Source organism: Branchiostoma belcheri, unplaced genomic scaffold, assembly GCF_001625305.1.
Source record: "Branchiostoma belcheri isolate BF01 breed outbred unplaced genomic scaffold, Haploidv18h27 scaffold61, whole genome shotgun sequence".
Lineage (NCBI taxonomy): Eukaryota > Metazoa > Chordata > Leptocardii > Amphioxiformes > Branchiostomatidae > Branchiostoma > Branchiostoma belcheri.
The window spans coordinates 1,126,752-1,153,433 of NW_017804254.1; the positions used below are offsets into that span (position 1 = coordinate 1,126,752).

Consider the following 26,682-nt stretch of genomic DNA (forward strand, 5'->3'; position numbering starts at 1 on the left):
TGATTTAGCTGTATTATACTAGTATAGTACTTAAAATTTAATGGAAGTTGGTATTACTAACTTTGAAATTTGTTTTGGTTCAATTTTGAGACAATTTAAACCTTCGACACCCCTGTTCAGAAATTTGCGTTAGTTCCATCCCGTTGGAAAGTGGTGGGAGCTGTACCCATGATGCAGTGCGTTGCCGCCATTAGTCCCAGGCCGGCGCGAAGTGAGGAAGGTACGTGCGTGCGTGCGTCTGTGTCCGTGTGCCCCAAACCCTTACCTTAACAACCTCCAACTAACGTGTCAAGTTTACGTACCACCTGTAGAGTGTAACATAGTCTAGAAGCCGTAGTAAGTTATTGGGAAGTGTAGGTAAACGTGATTTGAGTGTGGTTGCCACTTGAAAATGTTGGGGAGGGGGGCGAGGGTGCGGTGGACAGATGAATGCATGTTGCATGACGCCATGTAAGACTGGACACCACGTGTTGCCCTGTCCAGGAAGGCCTCAGGACTGACCAACGGTGTAGATAACACGACTTATACCGTAACTTTGCTGAAGGAAATACTGTGAGGTGCTTCGGTCTAACCAAAAGTGTTCAACCATGCCCATGTGATTTTGTGACGAAATTTATATCGTGTTGCTACATACATGTGAAGCATATTTCCAGATAGTTCTATACAGACATAGCCCATACCATTTATCAAGCAAAAAAAGTTTCAAGTGAACCACACTGTGATCAGTCTTAGTGATGATTTGAGTTTGATGAAGACAAACGATACTGAAACTAGCATTACGTGTATACGTGTAGGAGTAACATGCCAAATATTGAATATTTAGTGATTCTAACGTTACATTCAGATGATTCTTACAGTTGAAATTTGAATTCTGATAGTGATAGAGCAGATTGGTGCTTCCTGGTGATAAATACCGCAAAAGTGCATAGTACTCAAACAGCTTGAGTCTTTAATTTATTTGGGCGTTTCTTTTTGTTCTGGTATGTACCGGTAATTGTTACATAATTTTACATGCCGGTCATTTTATAATTATTCATATGAAAGCTTGTCCATTTAGATCATTTATGTTAAGTAAACTTAAAGTGTAACTTGCTGTTCACATAACGCACCAACCAACATGCCTGCAAACAATTCTCCGTTATAACAGACTTGTCAAACAACTTGAACTTAGAAATGGTACTTGTAACTACAGTTGTACTTGTAGAAGCTTCTGTACTTACAAGTACCATTTCTGTCTCTCATTCATCAAATCATTGCTACCGTCCATTTAAATTTAGAGTGGGGAGCTAAAAGACCTCACCATCTATCTAATACCTTCCTATTTGATATGACTGGATTGGGAAAAATGCACACCTGTTGCAGAAGTTTGAGATTCCAAATATGTAGATGTCTGTGTCTGTGTTCTTTAAAGCACCCATACTGCAAACCCATATAATGTAAATATCATAATGTAAATGCTCATCTAGTTTTAAAAAAATTTTGTTCATATTTAGATTATGGAATTTGATAGATATTACTGGATGGATCCAGTTTTGACGAGTAAGAATGACTGTAAAGATAGTAGCAATCAAGTTTTACTGCAATGTTATGGGCTGATTTGAAGAGTATTTTATAGTCAGTCTATGTTACAAGTAGAGGTTAAGAGCAGTATGAAATGGTTCACTTAGCTGATAGTCATCAGAGGTACTCAAATGATGTAGCGAGTGAGGAGGTTGGTGTATTTTTAGATACCCTTGGGTGTCTGACCGATCTTTGCATGCCGGCCTAGTAAGAAAGTCGGCCCTCCGGCTATGTTATCACCATTCACTGGAAATGTTCATCTGCTCAAAGGCCAAAATGCCCCTATCTCATTTCAATTGAATGATTTGACCCAAGTGCAGCATTAGAATCCTGAAACACAGTTTCATTCATACATATAGATTATGGAAGCGACTTATAGATGTGACAGTTATCTTTCAAGTAAGATAATGCAAGCTGATTTTACGGCATCAGTATTTTAAACCTACTTTTTACAATTTAGGCATTTTATATTGTTACATTGTTTTTGAAACTGTATAGAAAGCAATGATATGCAAAATCTTTTACATTTCATTCCATATGTTATAACTTATGATGTAAGTTAAAACATTATTTTTCACGTTGTACAAATGTAGAATTCCATGGCAGGACTGGAAATAAATACACCTGCTTATGCAAGTTAGTGCAGGTAATACCGGTATTGGAGCTGTGAAGGCATTGTACTGGGCTGATACAGACTACAAATATATGTGGATGTTATTTGCTTAATTGACTAGTACCACCAACAAAGTATAAAACAAATAATGGCAATGTTTTCCGAACAGTTTTTTGCATGATTGGTACATATACTTCCTAAATTATGAGTGGTGCCGGTCATTTTCAAATCTACCTGCACCCGAGTACAGGAATGCAGAAAAATGTATTTCGAACCCTGCATAGTCCTCGGGTCTCTTTTTTACTCAAAACTCATTAAAAAAGATGCACCCAAAATGATGTCAGGTCAAAAGAACACTGAGAGTGCTGAGATGGAGTTAGACCATTATATTAGTACTGACTACTGAAGTCGATTACTGGGAGAGTGCGGCGAATACAAACCAACCAGGACTCAAAAATACCACCTGTGCAGATTAGTAAGTGCAGGTAAAATTGGAGCTGTGCAGGTATATTTCTGATGTCTACCTGCACCAGCCCATGTTTTGATATCTTGGATTTTTCTTTTCTACACCAATTAGTTACCTGTACCGGAGTAAAGAGTGAAATGGTTTTTAAATGGTTACCAGCTAGGTCCAAACTTACTTTTCTGGCTGGGCGATGGAAGTATTCTTACATGTTATAACCTGTACCAGGTGTGCAGAAACAAAGTATTTCCAGTCCTGTCAGTATTCATCTGTTATGGATGACCTGTGCTGATGGCACCATCAGACTCCTGACAGTACTTTATCAAAGCCAAATGAGTGTTGCCATGGTGATATCATTACCAGATCCAATTAGGACAAACTCTTCTTGTACCCACTCCATAAGGGGTTTTCAATGACTTTCAACTGTGCAGTTTGCAATTTTCCCTAAGGTACTATTACTATTTTCCAGTTCTTGACTACTACATGTATGTTGCAATATGAGCTGTTTTCCCCTGGCCTTTGTTGGAGACAGCATAATATTGGTTGCTCAAAAGTCAAATCCTTTTAAGCCACTACATGTACTCTATGCTTGTTGAGTGTAGCAATTTTGTTCTAAAAGTACTTGGTCACTCAATAATTTTATTCAGCTGTTTTTCAGGTAGTTATACATTTTTTTACTACTCTGCCAGGATCAGTTTTTCTTTAAAATTGTACCTAATAACACTATGACTACTTTAAGTTTTATTTTAGTGTAGAGCAGAAGGACAGTTGTCATACTGTATACATCATGTACATGAAAATCATGCTTTTTTTGCTTCACTTTCATATTTGCGGTTTTCGTGGTTACTTCTGTACCCCAAACATATCATTACTGTGAACAGATAATTCGCCGATTTTCTTTTTGCTACACCTGCCACCATTTTTCTCAGACCACGAACTTTTGGTGCAAACGTAAAGCAATTTACATATGTATATATATCTTCAACTTGACATAATATACTTGCAGATTTGCTAGTAATACTTTCAAATCCTTATCTCTGTGAGGTTGAAACACTTCCAGGCAGAAAGGATCTACATGTAGCAGGGTAGACGTGTCTTGCATGAAGATTCCCTGGGGTGATTCTGTTGTAGATCTAACTTGAATGTTTTTGAATGTGGCATATGATTGTGTGCCATTACTGGCTGTCTGTCCCAGGTGCCAGTACTGTAGGCTGTTGACCCAAAAGGACCCTACATAGAAGGGGGCCACTCTACTTAACGTCTGATGAACTATTCATACCTCTCTCAGGGATGATCTTTCAGAGGAGAAAACTTCTGGCAACCTTCCATAAACCTATTGAGCCATACTTCTTTTTTTTTTGACTGCCAGAAGTCAGTGTCTGTTCTGTTAAACATGATGACATATATTTTTTATATAATTTTTCTGCATTTAGAAATTTGCTAGCTTTGCAGTACATAATGTACGTTTACTAAATGATACTATTTGAGTCAGTAATTTTTTAAATTACATCTTGGATCATCATCAACAATCAGTATGTTTGAATGACTTTTTAAAAATTTTTTTGTCTAATAAATTCTATGTGCACTAAGTGTTTCCGCTATTTACATGTATACATGTCTGTATGTGGCCTGCAGTGTTATGTATGTTATTACTGTCTGGTAAGTGTTAGAGAAAGCACCTCGTTATGTCTCGTAGTGTCAGTACACATGCATGAAAGCTGAAAAAATGTCTTGTTAAGTCCTTGCGAGGTATAAACACAAAGCTTGAAATTGACTCCATGTTTCTCTTCCTGGAAGGCATCTTAACCCCGGCATATCCTTAGCCACCTGCAAAAGATCAAAGTCCAAGATTACATTCACTGGCTTACTTCAACTTGGGGCTCATGACCCTTGTCATGCCATGCAATCTTCAACCAATTTTTCAAATGGAGTTGTTGCATATTTAGAAAACAGCTGTTGGAAAGATTTTCCTGGCCAACGAGTTTATTATACAATCTCAATCCAGGGCTTGAAATCCTCTTTTCTGCATGCCTGTACTGGTAGAGGTAACAGTACACACTGAAAATTTCCAGCACCAGACAAATTTTACAAATGTACCTGCACCACTCAGAATTTAGGAAGTATGGATCATACTGTATTACTAAGAACTGTTCAGAAATCACTGCCATTATTTTTTTTTTATTTGCCCTGTATAATGTATAAACCCAGATAGGACTAGTACAGTGAATCAGTACCAGTGCAGGTGAGGTGCAGTTAGACATCAGAAATACCCACACAGCTCCAATTTTACCTGCACTAACCTGCTTATACAGGTGGTATTTCGAGTCCTGCACCCTTCCCTGTACTGGGAAATATCCTTCAGACAAATACATGAACTTATTGTATCAATTCTATGTACCGACATTTCCTAGGAATATAACCCCATGTAGCTAACACAATTCACAAATTAAGTTATGAAACCTTTGTGGTTTCACTAACCTCATTATCTTGTCAGCCTCCATGTCTTTGTGCTTCTATTCGGTTGATCTTGAAAACCCGACTCACTGTGGTATTACACATTCTTGGCTGACAGGTTGTTAGAATTAGAATTCTGCTACCACTGTACAAGGGCTTGAAGTATGTTTTCTGGCTACATAGACTGGTGCTTGTAACATTGATAATCACCTGCAACAGACAAGCTTTACGTGTACTACTCAGAATGTAGGAAGTACTGATCATCATAGTATAAACTGTTCAGAAACCATTGCCATCATTTTTATACTTAAATAGGTGGTAACAGTCAATATAAAAAAAACCACATACACCTAAATGTATATTTAAACTCAGTACATGTCTCAGTGCATGTTAGGTGCAGGTAGACATCAGAACGACCTGCACAGCCCCAATTTACCTGCACTAAGGTACATGAAATTATGCATCCAGTACTAGTATTTCTTGCCCTGGTATTCTGTTTGTATATAATGCTTTGATGTCCACAGATTATTTGAAGACAGTAGAGTGACAGGAAATGAGGGGGAAATGATATAACCACAGATGAGAGTGAAAGGAAATAGAGTTCAGAAGTGGTAGAATTAATACTACAATGTATTTGTCAATGGGGGGGGGGGTCATGGGGTGAATGGAAGAGGCTACTAATTCACATAGGGGTGTTTGTGATCTCTTTGTATGAGAAAATCTGATAGATTCTACATACCAGGTATTTCATGGAGTAATGAGATCCTTGAACTCTTGTATCACTTGTATTTCGTTTCAATGACGAACAGACCAGCAAGGTGTGTGTATTGATATTGTATATGTATTCACATGTGCGCACATACAATGTAAGATCTACCTTTTTAATGATATCCTGTCCTCTTCTTTGCCAGGTGCTCTGGTTGACAATCCAAGAGAAACATGGCAGACCAAGACAAGTAAGTACCACCATGACGCACCATTCTGTGCCCTCCATTCTGAGGTGTTCCTGATGATATGTCCTGATCCGTGTAGAGTTTCATCAGGTCGGCAGGTCATAGGGTATTATCATCGATGGTACTTTGTACACAACCAATACCAATTATCTGCCAGCGTTTCAGTTAAGTCAGTCAGTCGGAAGGTACTGCTGTTCACTTGATCTTCACGGTATCATTTAAATTTCACGTCCTGAGGAAAATGGACATGTTCACAGTGGCAGCAAGAGCAGGGAGGGGGGTAGAAGACAATAATTATTGATAAAAGTAATGACAAGTTCTTGGTACAAAAGTGACCATGAAACCCTTGAACATAAAACTACAGTGAAAAAAATCAGGAATTACAGTAATTTGTATTGGTTGTGTACAAAGAACCTTTTGGTATCCAATGTCTTATGATATCAAAGAAGCGCTATTCTGTTCTTAAGTCGTAGTTGACAAAACAGTGTTGCTCATGATAAAACATGGATGTATAGCAAGATACAAGTATAGGGTATACATATAGAACAGGCCTTGGGAGAACACGATCTTTCCCTGTATGTGCCACAGCTGTACATCACTACCAGTTCTCTGATTTGGCTGGCCCTTGCATAGTGATTGTCATTGCCTTGCCCTTGGAATAAGCATGTAGCTGGGAATAGACTTTCTGCCCAGGCCCAAATGAACCATTACGCACAAATGTTCACCAGGGCAGGTTCAGAAAACGTTACAGGGCAGGGAAACCTGTCATTCTCGGAGATACAAATTTGGATGGGTGCTGACCATAGAAGGATTTGAGGCACCCAAAAGGGAAATTTGGATAATGGATCCATTAGGAGATCAAAGTTATCTTTCCTCCAGACTTTCGGCACATTCATTTCCTTTTGGTATCACAAATGAACCTTAATATCATCTGAGCTTGAACGTATCTGTTCATCAAATGGTATTTTCTGGGAGCTTGACTCACAGACAGATTTATCCGAATACCGGTAGTATAGACCTTACAAAAATAAGGTTTTAGAGGTCGTCTTTTAGAAGCACACTGGCAAAGTGGACTGTGCCTGTGCAAAACTGGATTTCTCACAATTTTCATTGCATGTTTGGTCAAGGTTGCATCAGAATTTTGCCCATTACTAGCGATATCTTTTCTGGCACAAAATTTGAAAGTCTGTAGACAAAATGTCATCCTTGAATACGTGAATACGACCTTAAAAGAGAGATTTTGTAGAAATGCTATGCACAGTATATTATGGCATGTAGGGACAGTACATTTTGCCAACCTGCCTCTTTTAACTACAAAGTACATGTACATTTTTTCTGCTGGTCTTTGTAAAGTTTGCACTGTGTTCCTTCAAAAAGGAAGGATTACAAAGAAGACTAGTACATGTACTGCATAATTAACCATTTGAAAATTACCTTAATTTGGTTTATCCATAGTGAATTGACCAGCTGTGATGTTTGTTTGTATGTTTGTTGTTTATCTGTAGTAAAGTGACGAGTTCCCAGCCGCCCCCAGCGGAGGGAGATGACGGTGACGTTGAGGAGGTGGCTCTGGAAAGCGAGGACCCATCCGCCGCCGCGGCCGCCATGATAGCGCAGTCTGGCATCACCATAGGTCCGCAACATTCCAATTACTTTTTATCCTGTTGGCATCCATGCTAAAAGATTAATTTTTGTGTGGTTATTATGCAGTATTTCAAAATGATAATTGATGGCACAGTAAACTAAAACTGACCGAAGATGCAAAATTTTAAGATATGGCTCGAAATACTTTACAAATTTTACCTGCATCATTCAGGACTTAGGAAGTATGGATCATACTAAAAATCTTAAGAAGCCATTGTCATTATTTCTTTTAAACATCATAGACTATCATCGATAACACTAGTCAATACAGCAGCTAATTAAAATGCCCATATACTTACATTTGTATGTAATTATATAAACCTAGCTAGTACATGCACCGGTACAGGTAGACATAAGAAATACCTGCACAGCTCCAATTTTACTTGCGCTGACCTGCATGTACAGGTGGTATTTTGAGCCCTATAATATTTTTTAATCATTGAAAAATTAACCAAACCTGAAAAAAAATAAAACTGGCAATAATCTACAATCTGTGACAAGGGTTGGTCACAATCCAGTTGTCCTAACCAAATTAAAGTTGATTGAGTTTTGGATATTTATGATTATTTTGTTGTCTGTCCAGGTGACATCTCGCTGACATCACAGGCTCTGCAGAACCCACAGGTACTGGCCGCTCTACAGGACAGGTTAGGCAACATCATGGGACAGTCCTCCGGATACGTAGAAAAGTACGTACATCTTCACAGCAGATTAACCCTTGTCCTGATGGCATTTTTTAGACAGTATTTTTCAATGATTTATCTACAATACTGTATGTGTTAGAGACAGGGCAATGCATATTCCCATCAATTTATTGTAATCAGGTAGCTGTCCCATTATCATTCACTTTTCTGTGCCTGGAAGATGGCTGGATTCTCTTAAAATCTCTGGAAATAAAATTGTCTCATGTGTACGGAAATGGGGCAGGTTTTAAGGTGCCTGTTTCTGTGTTGGCATGATGAATGTTTCAATATAGACTGACTGGGTTGTGGAAATGTCACATAGAGGAGAAAAGCTGTACAAACGATGGAAGGGGGAAACGTAGTACTAGTACTGTTTTACACCCCACTGTTACCCTGTACACAGGGAGGGGTGATCTCCACTTACAAGTGTGGTTACAACATGATGGCCTAGCTATAGAAAACGAAAGAGGTCCTTGCCAAATTCTACTGCCTGTAGCGTACATATGGCTACTACGTGTGTATTATTATGGCTGGTTGTTTGGCTACTTTGCATGGCATTTCCCCAGTTTTGCTGTGAATAAAAAAAACACATAGCTTGGTGACCCTTAGTTTTGAGTTGAAGTTTCCAATCATGAGGATGCACTGTATGGTAGTCATTTTATACCCCCTCTTTCTGTTCAAATCATTTTCCCCTGTGTATAACTTCAACCATAAGAATTTTACTGTAGCTGATTAGGACAATATTGAAAAATTCCTGACCACCCCCATCAACTATTAAATGGACTAACCCTAAGCCGTTCCTGTTTGCGTGCAGCCTCCCCAAGGTGGTGAAGCGGCGAATCAAGGCGCTGAAGAACCTGCAGGTCCAGTGCACCAAGATCGAGGCTAAGTTTTATGAAGAAGTCCACCAGTTGGAGTGCAAGTATGCCAAGCAGTACCAACCTCTGTTTGAAAGGGTAAGTTCTGTCATGGTAGACAAGGACTCAAAAAGGATTTTGTATGGTTCAGTTTGTTTCCTTGTTTCACATAGTTTGCTCTTTTCGATTAGTGTGGTTGGATCTTTAATATGCTTGAGGTGTGGCTCTCCTCATACATGGGACCTCTGGCTTTACGTCCCATCCGGGGCTAGCTGAAGTTACAAAATGTAGGTGCTTTACCTAAGTCAAGGGAAGAAATAGGTGTATTTAATGTGCTTTTCCCAGGAGTACAACATTGGGCCTGTTTGGGATTCGAACCCAAAACCTTAAGAATCTGGCAACTCTAGACTGCCTTGTCACCTATTCCAGTGTTCCACCATGGAATTATATAGCAGAGGTGCACTTATTCTCAAGTAAGAGTTACAAACAAGAATATTGCAGTTAAAGTTAAGAATGATTGAAAAAAAAAAGGTACTAATTGTGAGATACTGACTGCAGTTTTCTCCCTGTTCCAGAGAAGGGACATAGTGACAGGCACAGTGGAGCCCACTGACTCAGACTGTGAGTGGGAGAGTGATGAGGAAGAGGAGGAAGATGCAGAGGGAAAGACAGATGAGGAGAAGCTAGTGGTAAGTCAGGACTGCATTTGTACATCTAGAGATGGTTTGGGGATATTCCTACTTGTGGTAAGAAAAATTACTACATCATACATGTAGCTGTCCAAGAATACTACTCAGGGGCTGATAAAATTTGGGTTATATGGACATGATCCTTAATGCTTGTGTTAATGGGAAAATGCATCCAAGGGACCACCAAAAAAGTGTTCACTGGTGGTCTTTATGTAGAGATGTCTTGTACAGGTTTGAATGTATTTTGTACTTAAAGCAGTTCAACTCTAATCTATTTTAGGTGGGCTAGATAACTTTCATTATCCCTCATCTTCAGTGATTCCCTCTTTGTTAACATTCTGTGTTTAAAGTTTCTTCTGGTGTGATTTTGGCAGGATGACTTGAAGGAGAAGGCAAAACTGTCAGAGGGGGAGAAGGAAGAAGAGACCATGGATGGTAAGGGCCTTCCCGAGTATGCTCCATGGAGATGGGAAGTAATTTGATGTGTCTGTGGAGTTGACATACACATTTCCAAGGCAACATAGAATTAGGTTATGATTTCAGAAGAATCAAAGTTACTGTCTTATGAGCAACATTTGTTCTGTGTCAAGAGTGAAGACAATCTTTTTACTGAAGGTGTGTATACTTGAGAGAACTTGACAGTGAGTGAGTGTGAGTGAGTTAGACATCAAGCAACAGGATAGATTTTGAAAACTGTCAGATGTTTTAAGTACATGTAGCATTCACTACTTTTGAGAATGTATAGAGAATTGTTTGTTTCAACGTGTATGTCATTTGCTCAATTCACTTCATTTTCATTTTTCCTTACAGAAAATGTGGAAGGCATCCCAGAATTTTGGTTGACAGTCTTCAAAAACTGTGAACTCATCAACGACATGGTACAGGTATGTGGAGTTTGCAACCTCGCCATCTTTACAACCCAATTTTCACAGAGATCCATGGATAATTCTCGAGATAGCGTTCTATATCACGTTTTGTAATAGGCCAAAAAACAGTTACTCAAGCTACTAGAAATGATTTTGGAAACAGTCAGGTTTCAGGTAGCAGTGACACAGGATGAAAGGTAGTGGATGCTACCTGAAAGGTCTGACCATTTCCAAAATCATATCCAGTTGCTTGAGTAACTGTTTTTTGGTGTATCTTATTACCTGGATGTCTAACCTTCACTGACATATGTAATGTGTAATTTTTCATATCCTCCTCAGAGATTGAGAGTTGCATGCTTTTTTTCCACAGGAGCACGATGAAAATATCCTGAAGCACCTGACAGATGTGACGGTGGATTTCACAGAGCAGCCCATGGTAAGAGTAAGCACGTCTGCAACAGGCAAAATTCTGATGCAACATTTACCAAACATCCAACAAAAAACGTGAAAAAATGCCAAATGTGTTTCCTTTGGAATTCGAGTATATTAGACTGGTTCAAGCTATTTATTGGTGGTACAAAGAAATAAAGGAACTACTCACGTAGCTTGCTTTTGGGCTATTTCAAACACTTCACAAATTTATAACATAAATGTGCTAAGAAATGGCAGTAAATGTCAACATCAGACAGATTTCCTCATCCAGAATGTTTTTTTTGGTCACACTGAAGTTGTGTTGCTTGCCTTCAGCACAGTTTTCTGCCATGTTTCCTGCAGGGTTTCACTCTGCTCTTCCACTTCGAGGCAAACGACTACTTCTCCAACACGGCGCTCACCAAGCACTACGTGGTGCGGTCTGAACCTGACGACCAGGACCCCTTCGCATTCGAAGGACCTGAAATCATCAGCTGCAAAGGGTAAAACTAACGACATAGTTTAGAACATTTTTATGTTTACCAAAGGAAAACATTTTCTTTGCTCTGTTTCTTCTTCCGTTCCAAACACTGACCTGGTCAATGACCTGAACCAGACCGTCTGTCACCATGCCTGATGGTAACTGGTGTTGGGTATAATGTTTCAATTTTAAAGTACGGGGGATTTAGACTCCTGTCACTGTATATGTGAATGTGTTTGAGTAAGAATGAACTGCAACAGAGCAGACCATATACGAAGGTAAACATTATGTTTTGCAAATGTTACCTTCTAGTTATTTGTTTGTTCTGGACAACTGGTAAACTTCCTTGAGGCAAAGTACAACAGTTTGTAGACCAGATTGTAAGATTTTATCCACTCTTGGATGGACTCCTACTCTTTTTAATAAGTGTGGTGCGTTCTTCAATGTGTTCATGGTGTGGCTTGTCTCAAACATCTTAAAACAACACATCAAAAGAATGATGCTGTGAACTACGCATTCTTTAAGATTCAAAATGTTCTTGCAGTATCTTTGTAACATCTTTAAGACAGCAGATTTACTTGACTTAATTCCCAGGTGTCACATTGACTGGAAGAAGGGGAAGAACGTGACAGTCAAGGTCGTGAAGAAGAAACAGAAGCACAAAGGTCGCGGCACGACACGTATGGTCACCAAGACGATCCAGAATGACTCCTTCTTCAACTTCTTCAACCCTCCACAAGGTTAGGGCTCTCTCAGGGTTTGTCGTTTATTTTGAGAGTGTTTGATTGACAATGAATTACATTTGATTACATTTTATGTCAGGGATTGCTGTAGTTTAGTCTTCTACAATGACCAATAACATTCTGTTCTTTTTTACTACAGTTCCTGATGATGGTTCTGAACTGGTAAGTACATCCTTAACTTAAACTCTGATAACTTTGATTAAACTACATGTAAATTATTTTGAGAAATCTGTGATATTAATGTTGAGTCTGAATAGTCTTTAAAAGTGTAGACTATGATTCAGTAGACTGTAACCCTCTCCTGCTGCTTGACCCATAACCTGTACAATGTATGTGCCCCACGGCCAAGGCTACCTTAGCAGGCTAAAGGTTAAAGTATTGTCACAAATGACTTTTGTATCCCAAAAGGACGATGATGCAGAAACCATCCTAGCGGCAGACTTTGAGATCGGTCACTTCTTCCGTGAGCGGATTGTTCCCAAGGCCGTGCTGTACTTCACAGGAGAGGCAATGGAGGATGAGGAGGTGAGCTGGTTTGGTTCTGTCATTTCACAGAATTATCAAAACAAACATAGAGAAATTTTTTGGGTTAGATCATGCATAAATCAGAGGCAATTTACAATGTGTGTGAGGTTGTGTGGCATAACGGCAGAGCATTCAGCTCAGAATGCGGGTTCGAGTCCTGCCAAGTCACCAACCATGTGCCCTTGGGAAAGGCACTTTACACGACTTTCCTCACTTCGCTCAGGTGAAAATGAGTATGACAGAATGATCATTATCATGATTGTGGGCATTAAAAAAAACACTTTCAGGGGCCTGTATTGTGGAACAAACTCTCTACTGAGCAAAGGCAACTTAACACCACAACAGCTTTTCAAAATGGGCTGAAATAGTATTTTGTATTCAGGTCTAAATGTTTTCAACATAAGTTCTACATTACAATGTATTTGCTTAATGTCAATGTAATTTGTTTATTTTATTTCTTGTATCACGGTGGTCAAATCTGGGCTGCAAAGTTCCCACATTTCATAGAATCCGAACTGTGTTCGATCGTGTTCGATCTGGGCAATTCGAATCGAACCCGCGTTCTATTTCGGGGTCACCTGCGGTCATTTACAATAAAGCAGCAAAGCAAGCCCTTCTGCCTGAGTGCCTCGCAATAGATAAAAAACAACACTTTTCTATAGATACAAACAGTTTCCTGGACAGTACATGTCCGCTATAATTTTTGGTGGGTATGTAACATGTAGCGAAGCTACTGTTGTATCCTTGGGTGACCTTGAATACTGTAATGATTCTTTACGCCAGAATGAATAACACAATGCACACTTTCTGGCGATATGACATGTCTCCAAAACTCGTTCAAACCTGGAAACATGGAGAGTCAAACATACCCCATTTACGGCTCAAAATGACTGTAACGGTTGTCCCAAAAATCGTGTTTTAGGGATTTTTTAAAAATGGCCTCAATTTTGAATTATGGGTAATTTAGTGAGAAAAATGTCAAAAAATGCCATTTTTTCACCAATATGTCGACAAAAACTAGTCTTAAAATCAGAAATTAAAAAATCCCTAAAACACGATTTTTTATCTTATTCCTAGTCTGCGATAAATATAAAAATCGGGGATCTGGGGTAATATACGTAGCCAGGTTTGAACGATGTTTGCCTGAAAACGTGACATGACTTGTGCTCGGAAACCCCAAAATAATCGTCTTTCTGAGCGAAATTTTAAAAAATCAGTGATTTAACATAAAAAGCTAACATTTAAAGGATGTTAAGACGATAATTTCATTTTAATTTGACGAAATTTACCCCTAAATATTATTTGTTTATTTTTAAATATCTTACGGGTAGTCCAAAACAGGCCAAAATAGCGTCTTGTAACCCGATACCTTTTCGAACGCACATAGCAATGGGAAAGAATGCCGTAGTGACAGACCACCGTGTATATGAAATTTTTATGTGCCCAGGAAAACCTGAAAAACAGGTCATGGACCTGAGTGATCTACTGACAAAATAAATGAAAACTAGAAAGGCCAATATTTGCTTTGGAGCAAATACAGGGGGGCCCCCAAGCCCTTTTCCGTAGAGCGTAATCGGCCGTTTTAATTCTACGTAGAGCGTAGACGGACCCTCTAATTCAACGTAGAGCGTAATTGGCGCATTTGGCGTAGAGCGTAATTCGCTGTTTTAATTCTACGTAATGCGTTGTAGCTATCGGGAATTAACCGTAAAGCGTAATCGATTAATTGTGCGTAGAGCGTAATCCAAGCCGCAAACGGGAACTCGAGGCCTCGCAAGTGCCGGGTTGTCGTGGCGCTCGAGGTCTTTCTTGCTCTACCCCCCGGCCCCCTCTATACAATCGAACAATCCACTAGACTTGTTCCCAGAGCCATACACAAGAACAAGGCAACACATGGGAATGATCCCACAGTGCGCTGGGTACGAGATTGACCTTACCATCGGTGACGTACAGGAGGACCATTGGCCAAACGCCACAGATACGCCACTTGTAAGGCCCAATAGGGGCCCTCAAGACGTTTCTTAGCGGGAACATCATTGCTGATCAATGGCCAGGGTAATGGAGGACACTCCCGAAAAGAGCAATGTCATCCCCGTCATTGTGCGGGTGATGGGTAACGCGGGACCGTCAGCAATCGGCAGCTGAGTCGCTTTGACAAATTACGCTGTATTGTTTGCGGCCTTTTCTACCTTCGGACGACAACCCCACAAGGCTCAAAGGTCCACTTTTTGGTCCACTTTTCATCTAAAGGTCCAAGACTTTTCTTTAAAAGACGGACTGATTCGTGTCACCAGCAAGGCTGGAATCCGTCGTAGGAAAACGGCTCACTTTGTCATTGAAAAAGTTATCTCTGATTTTTTCTTTGAAACCCTCTAAAGACGCAGGAAATGCCATTTCAGAGGGTTCATTTTTCAAAATTTCCCGGGGGAGCATGCCCCCGGACCCCCCTAGGAAACTCGCGCCTACGGCGCTCGTTGGTCCCCCCATTCAAAATCCTGGCTACGGCCATGTTACCTCCATTCACGGATCGCCCTCCGATCTTCGGGCGATCGACTCGCGGTCAAGTTGGTACCTGCGGTAATACTGAATACCCCGTTTTGTATTCTATACTTTCAATGTATAAGGAAGTGACCGCCGGTTACTACTTTTAATTCAAGTTATGTCACCTCTACATGTAATAAATCAAAAGGTTTTCACGAAAACATGCAGTTGCTAGGTGATTGAGTTCTGCATAGTGCGTTCGGAATCTTTCGAATTTAGCGTAGAGCGTAGAGAGGCATCCGGAATTCAGCGTAATACGTAGCCGGCTCTCAAAATTTAGCGTAGAGCGTTGTCGGGACCCCCCCTTGGGGGCCCCCATACAGCGATGGGTTCACCACATTTTACGACATGGCAGGGAAAGAATGAGAAACACAAGGGAAAACAATGATTTACATTGATATAACTATAATATGAAGTAACATACAACTAAAACAACAGTTGGATAGCTATTCCCTACTTTATTGGTTAGGATTTTTAATTGCATAATGGAAACTGTTGATTTTCAAAATAAAATAAAAAACGTTCATGCCCCGCATTCCAATGCTGGAGCAGAAAAGCTTGAAATACCTACCAAAACACTTGAATAAAGACATACTGTCAGTATGGAAATGCTCTGTGCAGGTGTTAATCAAGTTAAATCCCAACAGCCAATCAGCAAGAAATGCTCTGTGCAGGTGGAAATGCTCTGTGCAGGTGTTAATCAAGTTAAATCCCAACAGCCAATCAGCAAGAAGTATAGAGGAAAGCTGCATGCCTATTGGTTGATGCCCTGCATTCCATTGTGATGACTCATGCCCAGACGTGGTAAACACGGCACACTAACACAGTAATACATTTGCTATAACACAGCCAAAAAACTCAAATAAAACCATTCTAAAAGCCTGTATCACAAAAATTTAAAAAACGCCTAGGGGTATTTGCCCACTGTACCTCCATACCAAATTTCAGGACCTTAGGCCCTAAAATGAAGAAGCTGAATCCATTTAAAAAATGGCAGGAGAAGGAGGAGAAGGAGGAGAAGAAACATCAGAAAAAGCAATATGGGTTCACCACCACTTCGTGGTGTGGTGAACCCATAATGAAAGAGAACAGTTTGTTTTTTTCAGTATATGGCCTTAACAGTTCAAAGATACGTTTGACAGAAAAAATTACAAACTACATTATACATGTGTAGATTTGCAACATTTGACACACAGGTAAGATAGCCTGTGTATTTTGTTTGACTGTCCATTGTAGTGTGGACAAGTCTTTACCAGTTTATCATTTTGTTGTCTTTCATGACAGTATGAGGAAGAAGAGGGAGAGGAAGGGGAGGTGAGTTCACAAGTTACATCTTCTTACACTTATATATTGTAGAGTTTGCCATGTACATCTATATTGTTTGTCATTGTTGTTGTTGTTTGAAGCTATGATTTTAACATCACTTATTTTCAATGCAGTATTTCCCTCAGTATTCATTGCCTTTCATTCCCTTTCCTTTTAAAGAAATTATTATTGATTGATTGATTGATTGATTGATTGATTGACAGATTGATTAATTGATTGTTCCAGGGTGAGGAGGAGGGTGAGGAAGGTGAGGATGATGAGGATCATGACCCTGACTGGAAGCCCCCTGCAGGGGTAAGTCTCACGTTTCACCACCTCTCATCACCTCCACAGAAAGTCTGAGCCTTCCTGGCACCCTCGTGGGAGGGCTGGTCATCCTCCATGTTTTTGGCAATGCCACAGTGGCGGAGCCATTCTTTCATCCTAGATTCACCTATCAGATGATCAATAATCACATGACAAAAAAAACAAGATTCAGACAGGCCTTTGATTGGTTTAAGAAAAAAAGTTCATGTATACAGTGTTTCAGTGCATGGTGCAAGGGCATGATGAAAAAGAAAACCCTAAGAATAGAGTTTGTTTATTATAAACTGATCCCTACACAGGGGGGCAGAATATACTGCATGCCATCAATCATATGTAAAAAAAAGTCCAATCTATTTTGCCCATCTTTGCTACCCTAGAGACAACCTAACATTGCAAACATCAAACACCAGAAAGTCACTTGATGAAAGACAATTGCACTGCAGTACCATTTTATTCCATCAGGTGGCGTGCATGTGTTGTTGTTTCAATGATTTGAAAGAGAAGTTGAAGTGGTTGTCTCTGGGAACATCTCCATGTCTTGGTGCAAACCAGCATGTCCAGGACATTTTGTGTTGCTATTTTGGCTCCCTCCTGACTTAAACAAATCTCCCTGAACCAGCCTGAGTCCTGAAGCCCCGCTGGTTAGTCTGACAGCCCTCCTCACCCTGCTAGGTAGGCCCTCTTTCTTTCTCTCTCCTTCTTTTCTTTCTCAGGCTCAGTGTACACAGTGTCACATTTCTACATTGCTTCACAGGGATCTCCCCAGAAATTTAGGACAGAATGGAGGAGGGTGCGAAATATCGGTAAATTTGACCAAAGAACCCTGGAAAAGGGTGTAAAAACACTAGTTTTGAAAATTAACAGGGTGGAGCTGAGATAAGGACTGGGTGGAGGAGCTCCACTGCTCCATTGTTTAGGGAGGTCCCTGCTTCATGTATCCTACACAGTGCCTCTGCAGAATGTGTTCCATCTGCTCAAAACTGTAGTTTCTGTTGTTTGGTCTACATTGCATCAGAATTTTGTCTGTTTTGTCTTTTCCGACACAACATTTGAAAACTTAACTCGGGCTGGTGTCATCCATAAATATGCTGCGCTACCTTAAACGATACATTCTGTAGAAGTGCTATGGACAACACATTCCCGATTTCACACAGATGCTGTGTGTTCTGCCGATGTGCTTGCATACACTACATATTTTGAAATCCATGTATTTTTTTCAAAATAGAAAATGTCATATTTAATTTTCCAGGTTCCCTCATTAGCAGGTTTCTCATGGAGCTGTTGCAAACATGTTTTTTAAAGACAGACAAAAACTTTTGTTTACTCATTTTGTTTGTTTGTTTGTTTGTTTTTTCTAGGGTCCAGAGAAGCCGCAGGAGTGTAAGCAGCAGTAGTTGTAAGGACCTGAGTGACCAGTGGAAAAGACATGTCTGCCAGACTGCCACACCATTCCAACATTCAGCTCCCCACAACAGATGTCACAAACCTCCAGCAAGACAAAAGGGGAGGTTCTGTCAGTGGGCTGGGCTGACATTTACTTGGGATGTTTCATTAACTCCACAGAGGGGGTATGGGATTGTGTGGAGAGCCATTTTTGTATGACCTAGTGTTCCTGGCATCCTTAGCTATCAACCATTGTGCAAATGGACAGTCGCTGTTTTTTTGTTGCCTTGTTTCATGTAGTGCAGGATTTGGCTTCCGTTTTTTTTAAAGTGCAAAGTCCCCATCAAGCAGCTACAGTTAGGGTTTGCAGTACAGCTTCAAGTTGTGTGTTTACAGTTTGTGTCTCTGCCAGGAGTTTTGGAATGAAATCTGGTATCACCTCCAGCCATTTGTCCTGTGATCCGTGCCTTATTGTCCAGTCTTGTTTTTTTTTGTTTTTTTTCTGGTTTGGGGCTGATTGTACATTTGTAGGTCCTACTGTGATTTTATGCACCTATCAATGCAGTTCCAAGTTGGAGTATGTATGGGGAGTTTTTCAAAGCCAACAGGTCTTGTTTTGCTCTGCCAAGTTGTCAGAAACTTTGAGCTTGAAATATGTGTCTACATTAACCAAGAGTCTAACCCCTTATTGACCCTATGCATGCCTGGAACTCTACTGACTTCCAACACATATGCAAATTAACCTGCACTTCTATGGTTCACGTTGTAAAGCAAAAATGATATACACTGTCAGATATTTTTGTATAGGGGCAATATTTTGATGTCCTAACCCCACAGAGTACTCAACCTAACATGTGGAAATTGCATTGACAGGTGCACATTAAAAATGCTGTGTATTTCTAAATTGTATCATACCAGTATGTTCAATATTGATGATTGAAAAGTAGAAATACGTGTAGGTAGGCAAGTAGTCCGGTATGTATATAAATTTCCACTTCTCTGCAACTGTCCATCCTTTGGTCATCTAAATTTTCACGTGGTAACAAGTCCTGTTAACAACATTATTGCCAGTTATTTCTTCTGGACCCAGATTTATATGAAGTACTAGATATATTATCAATAACTTTGCAGTTTCCATCTGCTGCCCCCCTCCCCAATATGGCAACCCTCCTCTGAGGTGGCCATTACAGCACATAACAGTGCCTGTTACTTTGCATCTACAGCAAGGCCAAGAGCACATACTAGTCAGAAGCCCAATAAAATGTAACAAGTGTTGTTATGTATTCTGTGGCATTTGACCAAAGTATGTTTATCATTAACATAAAGTACAGGCTCCGATTTTTACTGTAGTGGTCACCTATTGTGATCATTGGATGAAGAGGAGAGTTGACATATTAATATAGCACACAGAAGTAGCCATTTAGCTACCAATTCTCTGTTGGTTACAGGGTTAGGCAGCAGGCAGTTGGAACAGTAGGAATATAAAAATTTGTATGAAATAGTCCATGTCTATACCCATAGATACAGAAATGTGTATACAAGATCAGAAATTATAGTGACGTTTTCAGAAGGACTCCAGATCTAAACGTGTTGCTGTAAAACCTTGTAAAGAAAACTATTCTATGATCAGATGTCTAGAGAAGAATACTCTTGTCCAGTGTTTTGTGATGAAGAGTTGGCATTTACGCTCCTTATTCACGGCAATAAGATGTGTTTTACTCTTTGTTGTTGACGTTTTTGCTCTACTGTGCTTCTCACTGGTAGGCACGCAGTTTTCCATGTACCCGATCAGTTATGTCACCCCCTGGTTCTCACTTTGAGCACAGTTCTTACAATTAAATCTGTAAAGCCTGGTTTAATCAGGTTTCAAATTAAGTCAATGAAATTCTAATGCCATATACAAATGAGAATATTTTGTTCAGAAAGTTTATGGATTTTTTGCCTAGTGTGTACAAAAAGTGCCTCTGGCCTTGAAGATAATGAAGGAAATGTTGAACTGCTCTTTTGATGTTTTAAGCGTTTACATATGACAAGTTTGACTATACTAAGTATTGTTGAATCGCTTTTTGTTAGAGGATACTTCATGTCAACTTTTGTCGGCTTTAGACTGAATAAACAGCTTAATGAAATAAAAGGCCTCATGTAGTGAGTGAATCATTGAATGAATGAATTTTTATTTACGTGTCTTGCGACTTTTGTCACCCAGCAGTTTTTGGGCTTATAAGACACCAGAACATGAACATGAACAGGAACATAGGTACAATAATCACAGAAACATAAATCCAAGTCCAAATCAAAGGTCAGACTGGAGACATCAAATGAAATTAAAGAGCTTAATACAACGTTGTACATACATAAAAGTCAACTCAAAAGTACATAAATTCAACTCAAAAGTACATAAAGTCAAATGAACTTGAACATGTGAGCGAGCCGAGAAACAAAATCTTATTGTAGCTATCGTTTTTATGGATAAATGTAGTTTTTACGTAGTGGGCGGTTGAATCCGAAACCTGTTCTAGTCCCAGTTTGCTCCGCCGATCACATCCAAGCAGAAGATGACTTCCCCAGCTTTGATTATTTTTTTAAACTGTCAAAGTTCAAAGGTCGGCTGGTGCAGAATAGGCTGTCTTGTGGACCAACTTCCAACCGCAAATGACCTTGCTCACGACTAACTCCCAACATGCTCCCAACCATGGTCTGGATAAGGTTGGGAGGTCATGTGTGACAGGAGCTATCGGTATGGGTATCGCCTAGTCTGCGTACCATCCGGATTTAAACGATTTTTTTTCGAGCGTTAAGGAGCCAATATCCATATGGTACCCAGTCTAGGTATCGCCCAGTTCGAATAGATGGAGAATAGGATTCTAACACCTGTTGGAATAGACCTGTCGGGGCGGTCGTTTTCGCGTATAAGGAAAATGCTAACAATAAAAGACGTTTTTGAAAAGTTGCACAGGGAAGTCGACATTTAGAAATACACCCCCACCCTCGAAGATCTAATAGAGTTGAGATCAGAGTAATCCCCTGAATGAATGAGGAGAATTTAGGTCAATGACTCCGGTGACAATGGACCAGTCGCCGCCCCCGCCAGTCATTGTGACGCAGTCGTAAAACTAAAGGTCAGCCTGTGTGGATTTATCCGCCATCTGCCGCATGTTTACGTCATGGAAGAACAACAGAGACATGCACCTTGGGAAAAAACCTACCGTACAAGCACAAAAACACGCGTATCAAATTTTACTCCCACAGAAATATGACGCACGGGAAAGAATTTTAGAACAACGTTATTGTGTTACTTGATTTCACAAAGATTAGAACATTAGGCCATGTTGATTTGATTATATGGATGACATTCCCCGGGAGCCCCAAAACTGATGCAAGCGTGCAAATAAAAAAAAGTTTTGCAAAAAGAAAAGTTTGCTTTCATGATGAAATCTATATTTTTTAATGACTAAACTCACAGAGTACTGTAATATTTATTGGCATGGTGATTAACAGTCTCTTCATTTTCATTCCTTCACATTTTCTTCCTGTCCTTTGGAATGTTTCAATATTTTTCCAATATTTTTTTTTCAATTTACGGCATATTATATATTTGTTCATTTTGCAGCTACTTTGTACGATTTACACTATGGCCGAAAACTTCTTTTTTGGAAACGGACGAAAATTCATTCGCGCGCGGATGTCATCCATATAATCAAATCAACATGGCTTTACATAAAAAAACTGGGCAGATTTTCCAAAGCCAAGTCAGTGTGGGTGGATGTGGGGACAAGTTTCACGCCGGCTCCCCCAAGGACACACCTTGACCATGACCTTGTAGTGTTGCTCGGCACTTGGCCAGTACGTAGGCAGCGAGTTGGCTTCCTCCGCAGAGATGTGCTGTATATCTGAGGAAAACACTGTATTTGTTTCAAAACAGCTGACGTCTGTTTTATTTTTGTTTTGGTGTAAAGAAAATGTGTAACCGCGAATAAGGGATATCCATACATAGTCATAGGTTCTGTGAAAATGCAAGTACGAAGTATGAAGAAATTTAAAATTGCTTGATTTTCTCCTCAAAACGCACACGAACTGCCAGGCGGGTGATCACTATAGGCAGGGATTTTTCGGAAAAGTTACCTTCTACCATACTAAACAGAGAGCTGAGTAACAAAAACGGATATGCGAAAGACTGACGTATTTCACAACAACTGTCTACGTAAGATATGCTGTATCTTCTGGCCTAATAAGATCTGAAATGAGGAACTCTATAACAAAACTGGTTGTAAAAGAATTTTTATAGAAATCACTAACAGAAGAATGAAATGGCTTGGCCATGTATTGAGAATGGATGACATAAGGATACCTGTAGCTAAAACAGCCTTAAACTGGAGATCTGATGGAAAAAGAAATAGAGGCTGATCATGACCTAAAACCAACTGAAGAAGAACTGTATCAGATGACCTGGCGTCCATCTATGGGACTGTCCTGGCGATCGAAGAAGGTGGCCGAGGACAGACCCAGATGGAAGAGAAAAGTCTCAGCCTTATGTCTCGCAAAGGATGAGGAGGATAAGTAAGTAAGTATACTTTTTTTAAACTTATCATTACACATGTATAACTGGTCAAATTTGCGCTACAATTATTGTATACGTCTTCCGATGCTGATGACGTCCACCACCGCATCGCCCTAAGACGCCTGCGCCCAGGCTATCTCCTCCAGACGCGGCGCCCCTAGCCGTCACGGTCGAGTCTGGATATCTCAAACATTTCAGTCCGAGAAAATAAACAGCGATGACATCGGCTCTAAACCATCCCTCCCACGGGGCGCCCGACCTCGCCGTTCAAAAGACTCTCGAAAGATCACTCCGCCAGGGGGCGTGGCTTTTGATAATCAGTCTAAATGTCAACATGTGATCTCTACCAAATGTATTGTGCGGGGGGCGACTGGCTAAAGACTCAACAAAGCTGGCAAGAACGTTTTGTATTTTTTATTTTGGGTACTTCTTTTGTTGGTGACATTTTTGGCCCTTGAAAACTGCCGCCATTAGTTGCTGTTATGTATACACATCGCCGAGTGGTAAACGGCGTCCTTTATTTGCAGAGGACTTCATCATGGTGTTTATAGGTTTTTTGTTCCTAAGGTTTCTTCTTCTTCTTCTTCGTTACTGCCCAGCACTACAGAGTAGTATTATTGGCAGTCGTTACGCAATATTGTTAGTAACAATTGTGCCCGGTACATAAAAAACAAAGGGAAAACAAGGATAACTGAGAAAGGAACATAAGACAACTGATTTTGTGTGTGCTAAAGACAGGACAAGTGCATTAGTGCGTTAGTAATATTTACATATATACAAGACATGATGGGGTGACTCAATGCAGCAGGGTCCTCGCCAGTTCAGATTTGAACTGGGCGAGAGACCCCGCCTCCACCGCACCAGGCTCAAGTTCGTTCCATTCCCTGATGGTACGGGGGAAGAACGAGAGCCTGTAGAAGTTGGTTCTGCTCGCGATGGCCTGCAATGTTTGAGTGTGATTGATGCGGCGGGAGCATCGAGCCACCGGGACAATCCTGGTTGAGTGTGGGACGGAGACAGCATTATGTATAATCTTATAAAACATGACCTGGCGGGCGATCTTCCGACGTACTTCCAGAGACTGCCAGCCCAGGTTTTGCAACATAGTTGAAACAGAGCTTGTACGTCTGTAGTCATTGCTGACAAAACGGGCAGCTCTACGCTGGACCATCTCCACCCTACTCACCTGGTCCTTGGTGTGGGGATCCCAGACACTACAGCCGTACTCTAAGGAGGGTTTTCTCAGGATATACCGTACTCTAAGGAGGGTTTTCTCAACATATACATATCAACTGTGTTTATGTTATGTGTTGTTGAAACTAGCCCTGCATTTTCCATATAACGTTGCCGTGACTTTGGAACAAAAATTACACTTCACTACGATGACGTCATTGTAGCTAACGTCATGGCCTTCAGTGAAACGGTTCTGATTGGATATCAGTCTAGTTCTCATGAGGACTAAAAGTTAGACAGACCTACATATTTAGACGTCTGACCAAAAACCTATGGGAAAGGGGAACCAAGTTTGAAATGCGATATTATGAATAGCGGTCTTTCCATCAGTCGTCAGGTTTATAAAACGGTGAACAGCAATGGCAGAATGAGAGGTGCACACATAGAGCGACCTTTGAATAGAACTATAAAGGAGGTTAGAGGTAGACCATGTAGAACATTTTTACACAACACAGAAAAGCCAGCTTTGTGGTATTTACCTACATGTACACAGGCTGGGCGACTTCCTTACGGTTTGTATAGTCGACGTAACTTAATGCTGTGACGTCCGTATAAAGGACAACCTTCGATGAGTAGAACATTCAGCCTACACAACACTATGACATCCCGCTTTGTTGCATCTACCTACGTAAAACACAGGCTGGTCGACATCCTTGTACAGTCGACGTGCTATCGTGCACGAATGATACACGGATAGAGGAACAGTCAAACATTGATGAATTTTCAATCTTTATTGTCACACTTTAAATTTGTCACGGAAGACTCCGAGCCACGTGAGTGGAAGAGACCACATGAGATAATCTCAGCACAGTGGAGCAGGCAGCCACTGGTTTGTCACAAATCTGGATAGCCAGATAAATATATCTGTATCTGTATAGCCGGTGTAACCACCGTAAGACGTAACACACCAGCTTCGCAGGCACGCGGCGCGGCGGCAGCTGGCGGACGACTTGTTACACCTAACCTTTGCACATAAGTATCGTTTAAAGCTATCTAGTGCTTGGTGGTAACAAGTTCCACACGATATTCAACAATTTGCAAATAAGAACTTGGACAATAAATGGTTTCTTCCTTCAGTGATAACAGAGCGTCGTACCTAGGTAGGCCATTACACCGAAACAGTGGGGAAAATTTGCGCTTGGACAGAAGTTCTACGTGGCAAATAAAGCAATACTAGTATATACCAGGTACTGCGTTATTGTCAAGATCAATGTCGGTGTATGCATTGAGATTTTGCCTCTATGGTGTATGTGACCAGTTCTGTGGGGCAAATGGCAGCGAGGTAGACGGTATGAAAAAACATTGCATAGAACAATCAAGTCGACTAAGTTTCAATGGCAAAAAGACAATGTTCGCGAAGGTGTTGGGAATGGGCTGAGCCGCGTATTTACCACTTACTATCATTCCTAGACAGTCTACTTTTAAGAATAAAAGGCGTTTTGCTACTTTCTGACACTTCAGTTCTAGTACATCATTCTAAAAGCAGGTTTCTTTTCTACATAGTAGATAAGATGTCTGTGAAGGCAATATATATTAGGTAAGGCTTCAACATACATTTTGATATCTAGATTATTGTCTTCGTCAGAAGGACTATGAAATTGTCTCGCCGGAGTGTGGGGAACTGCGGATTTTGCGATATAACTCTGGAAGGCATGATTCGACGTCCATGATTTTTGGCAGGCATATTACCGCTGTTGAGGCCGAAGTCAAGTACAAGTTTCGGCTTCGTGGGGGGTCCGTGCGTCACGTTAGTGCACCTTTTGTGTTTGTGGCTTGTTAGCAAGATAACTCAAGTATTTGTAAAATGTTGACTATAATTCTAGGTGTGGTGCTTACTATTGTCGGGACCAAGGTTAAGTTCGTTACTGAGCTTCATGGGGGGTTTCGTTGTGACTACAGGGGGCATTTTGTTAATTTTTCTTGTGAGCAGGATAACTTTTGTATGTGTGGATGGAAGTTAATGAAATTTGATAGGCATATTACTGTCGTAGTCTCCAAGATTGAGTTCAAAGATGAGAGTCGTGGAGGTCGTTATGTCCCCGTAATAGGACCTTATGTGTTTTAGAAATCCCCACCTACATCTGCTTGGAGACAGCCGACAGCTGGATATAGCCGGGAACCCCATAATGGGATGGGATCAAATGACGTTACATTGAGGGATTGTACTATAACTTCAGCAGGGGGAGGATAGGTTGGACATATGTCAGGTTATTTTCTACGGCCACACCAAGTAATTGCTATGGATGACGTCCACTGGAGACCTTAAATCTAATTACCTTAAATTTAAGGCAAGCGCGCAATAAAAACACGAAGGGCCGAAAAACGAGATGCCTAGATTTGGAATATACTAACTGTAGAAGTACAAATGTTAGGACACAAAGAACACAAGAAAC

General features: G+C 40.5%; 1 protein-coding gene across 1 annotated transcript; it reads left to right on the forward strand.

Annotated features, from left to right (window-relative positions):
* The first annotated feature begins 153 nt into the window (after nt 1-153).
* On the forward strand, nt 154-20,632 carry LOC109482901 (nucleosome assembly protein 1-like 1). The gene is made up of 16 exons (XM_019785786.1): nt 154-220; nt 6,002-6,046; nt 7,549-7,676; nt 8,271-8,376; nt 9,185-9,326; nt 9,803-9,916; nt 10,291-10,351; nt 10,727-10,800; nt 11,153-11,218; nt 11,557-11,696; nt 12,269-12,414; nt 12,557-12,579; nt 12,826-12,942; nt 16,768-16,797; nt 17,035-17,103; nt 18,474-20,632. Exons 2-16 carry the CDS (start codon nt 6,030-6,032, stop codon nt 18,507-18,509), a joined length of 1,269 nt encoding a protein of 422 aa, XP_019641345.1. The 5' UTR covers nt 154-220; nt 6,002-6,029; the 3' UTR covers nt 18,510-20,632.
* The last annotated feature ends 6,050 nt before the right edge of the window (nt 20,633-26,682 follow it).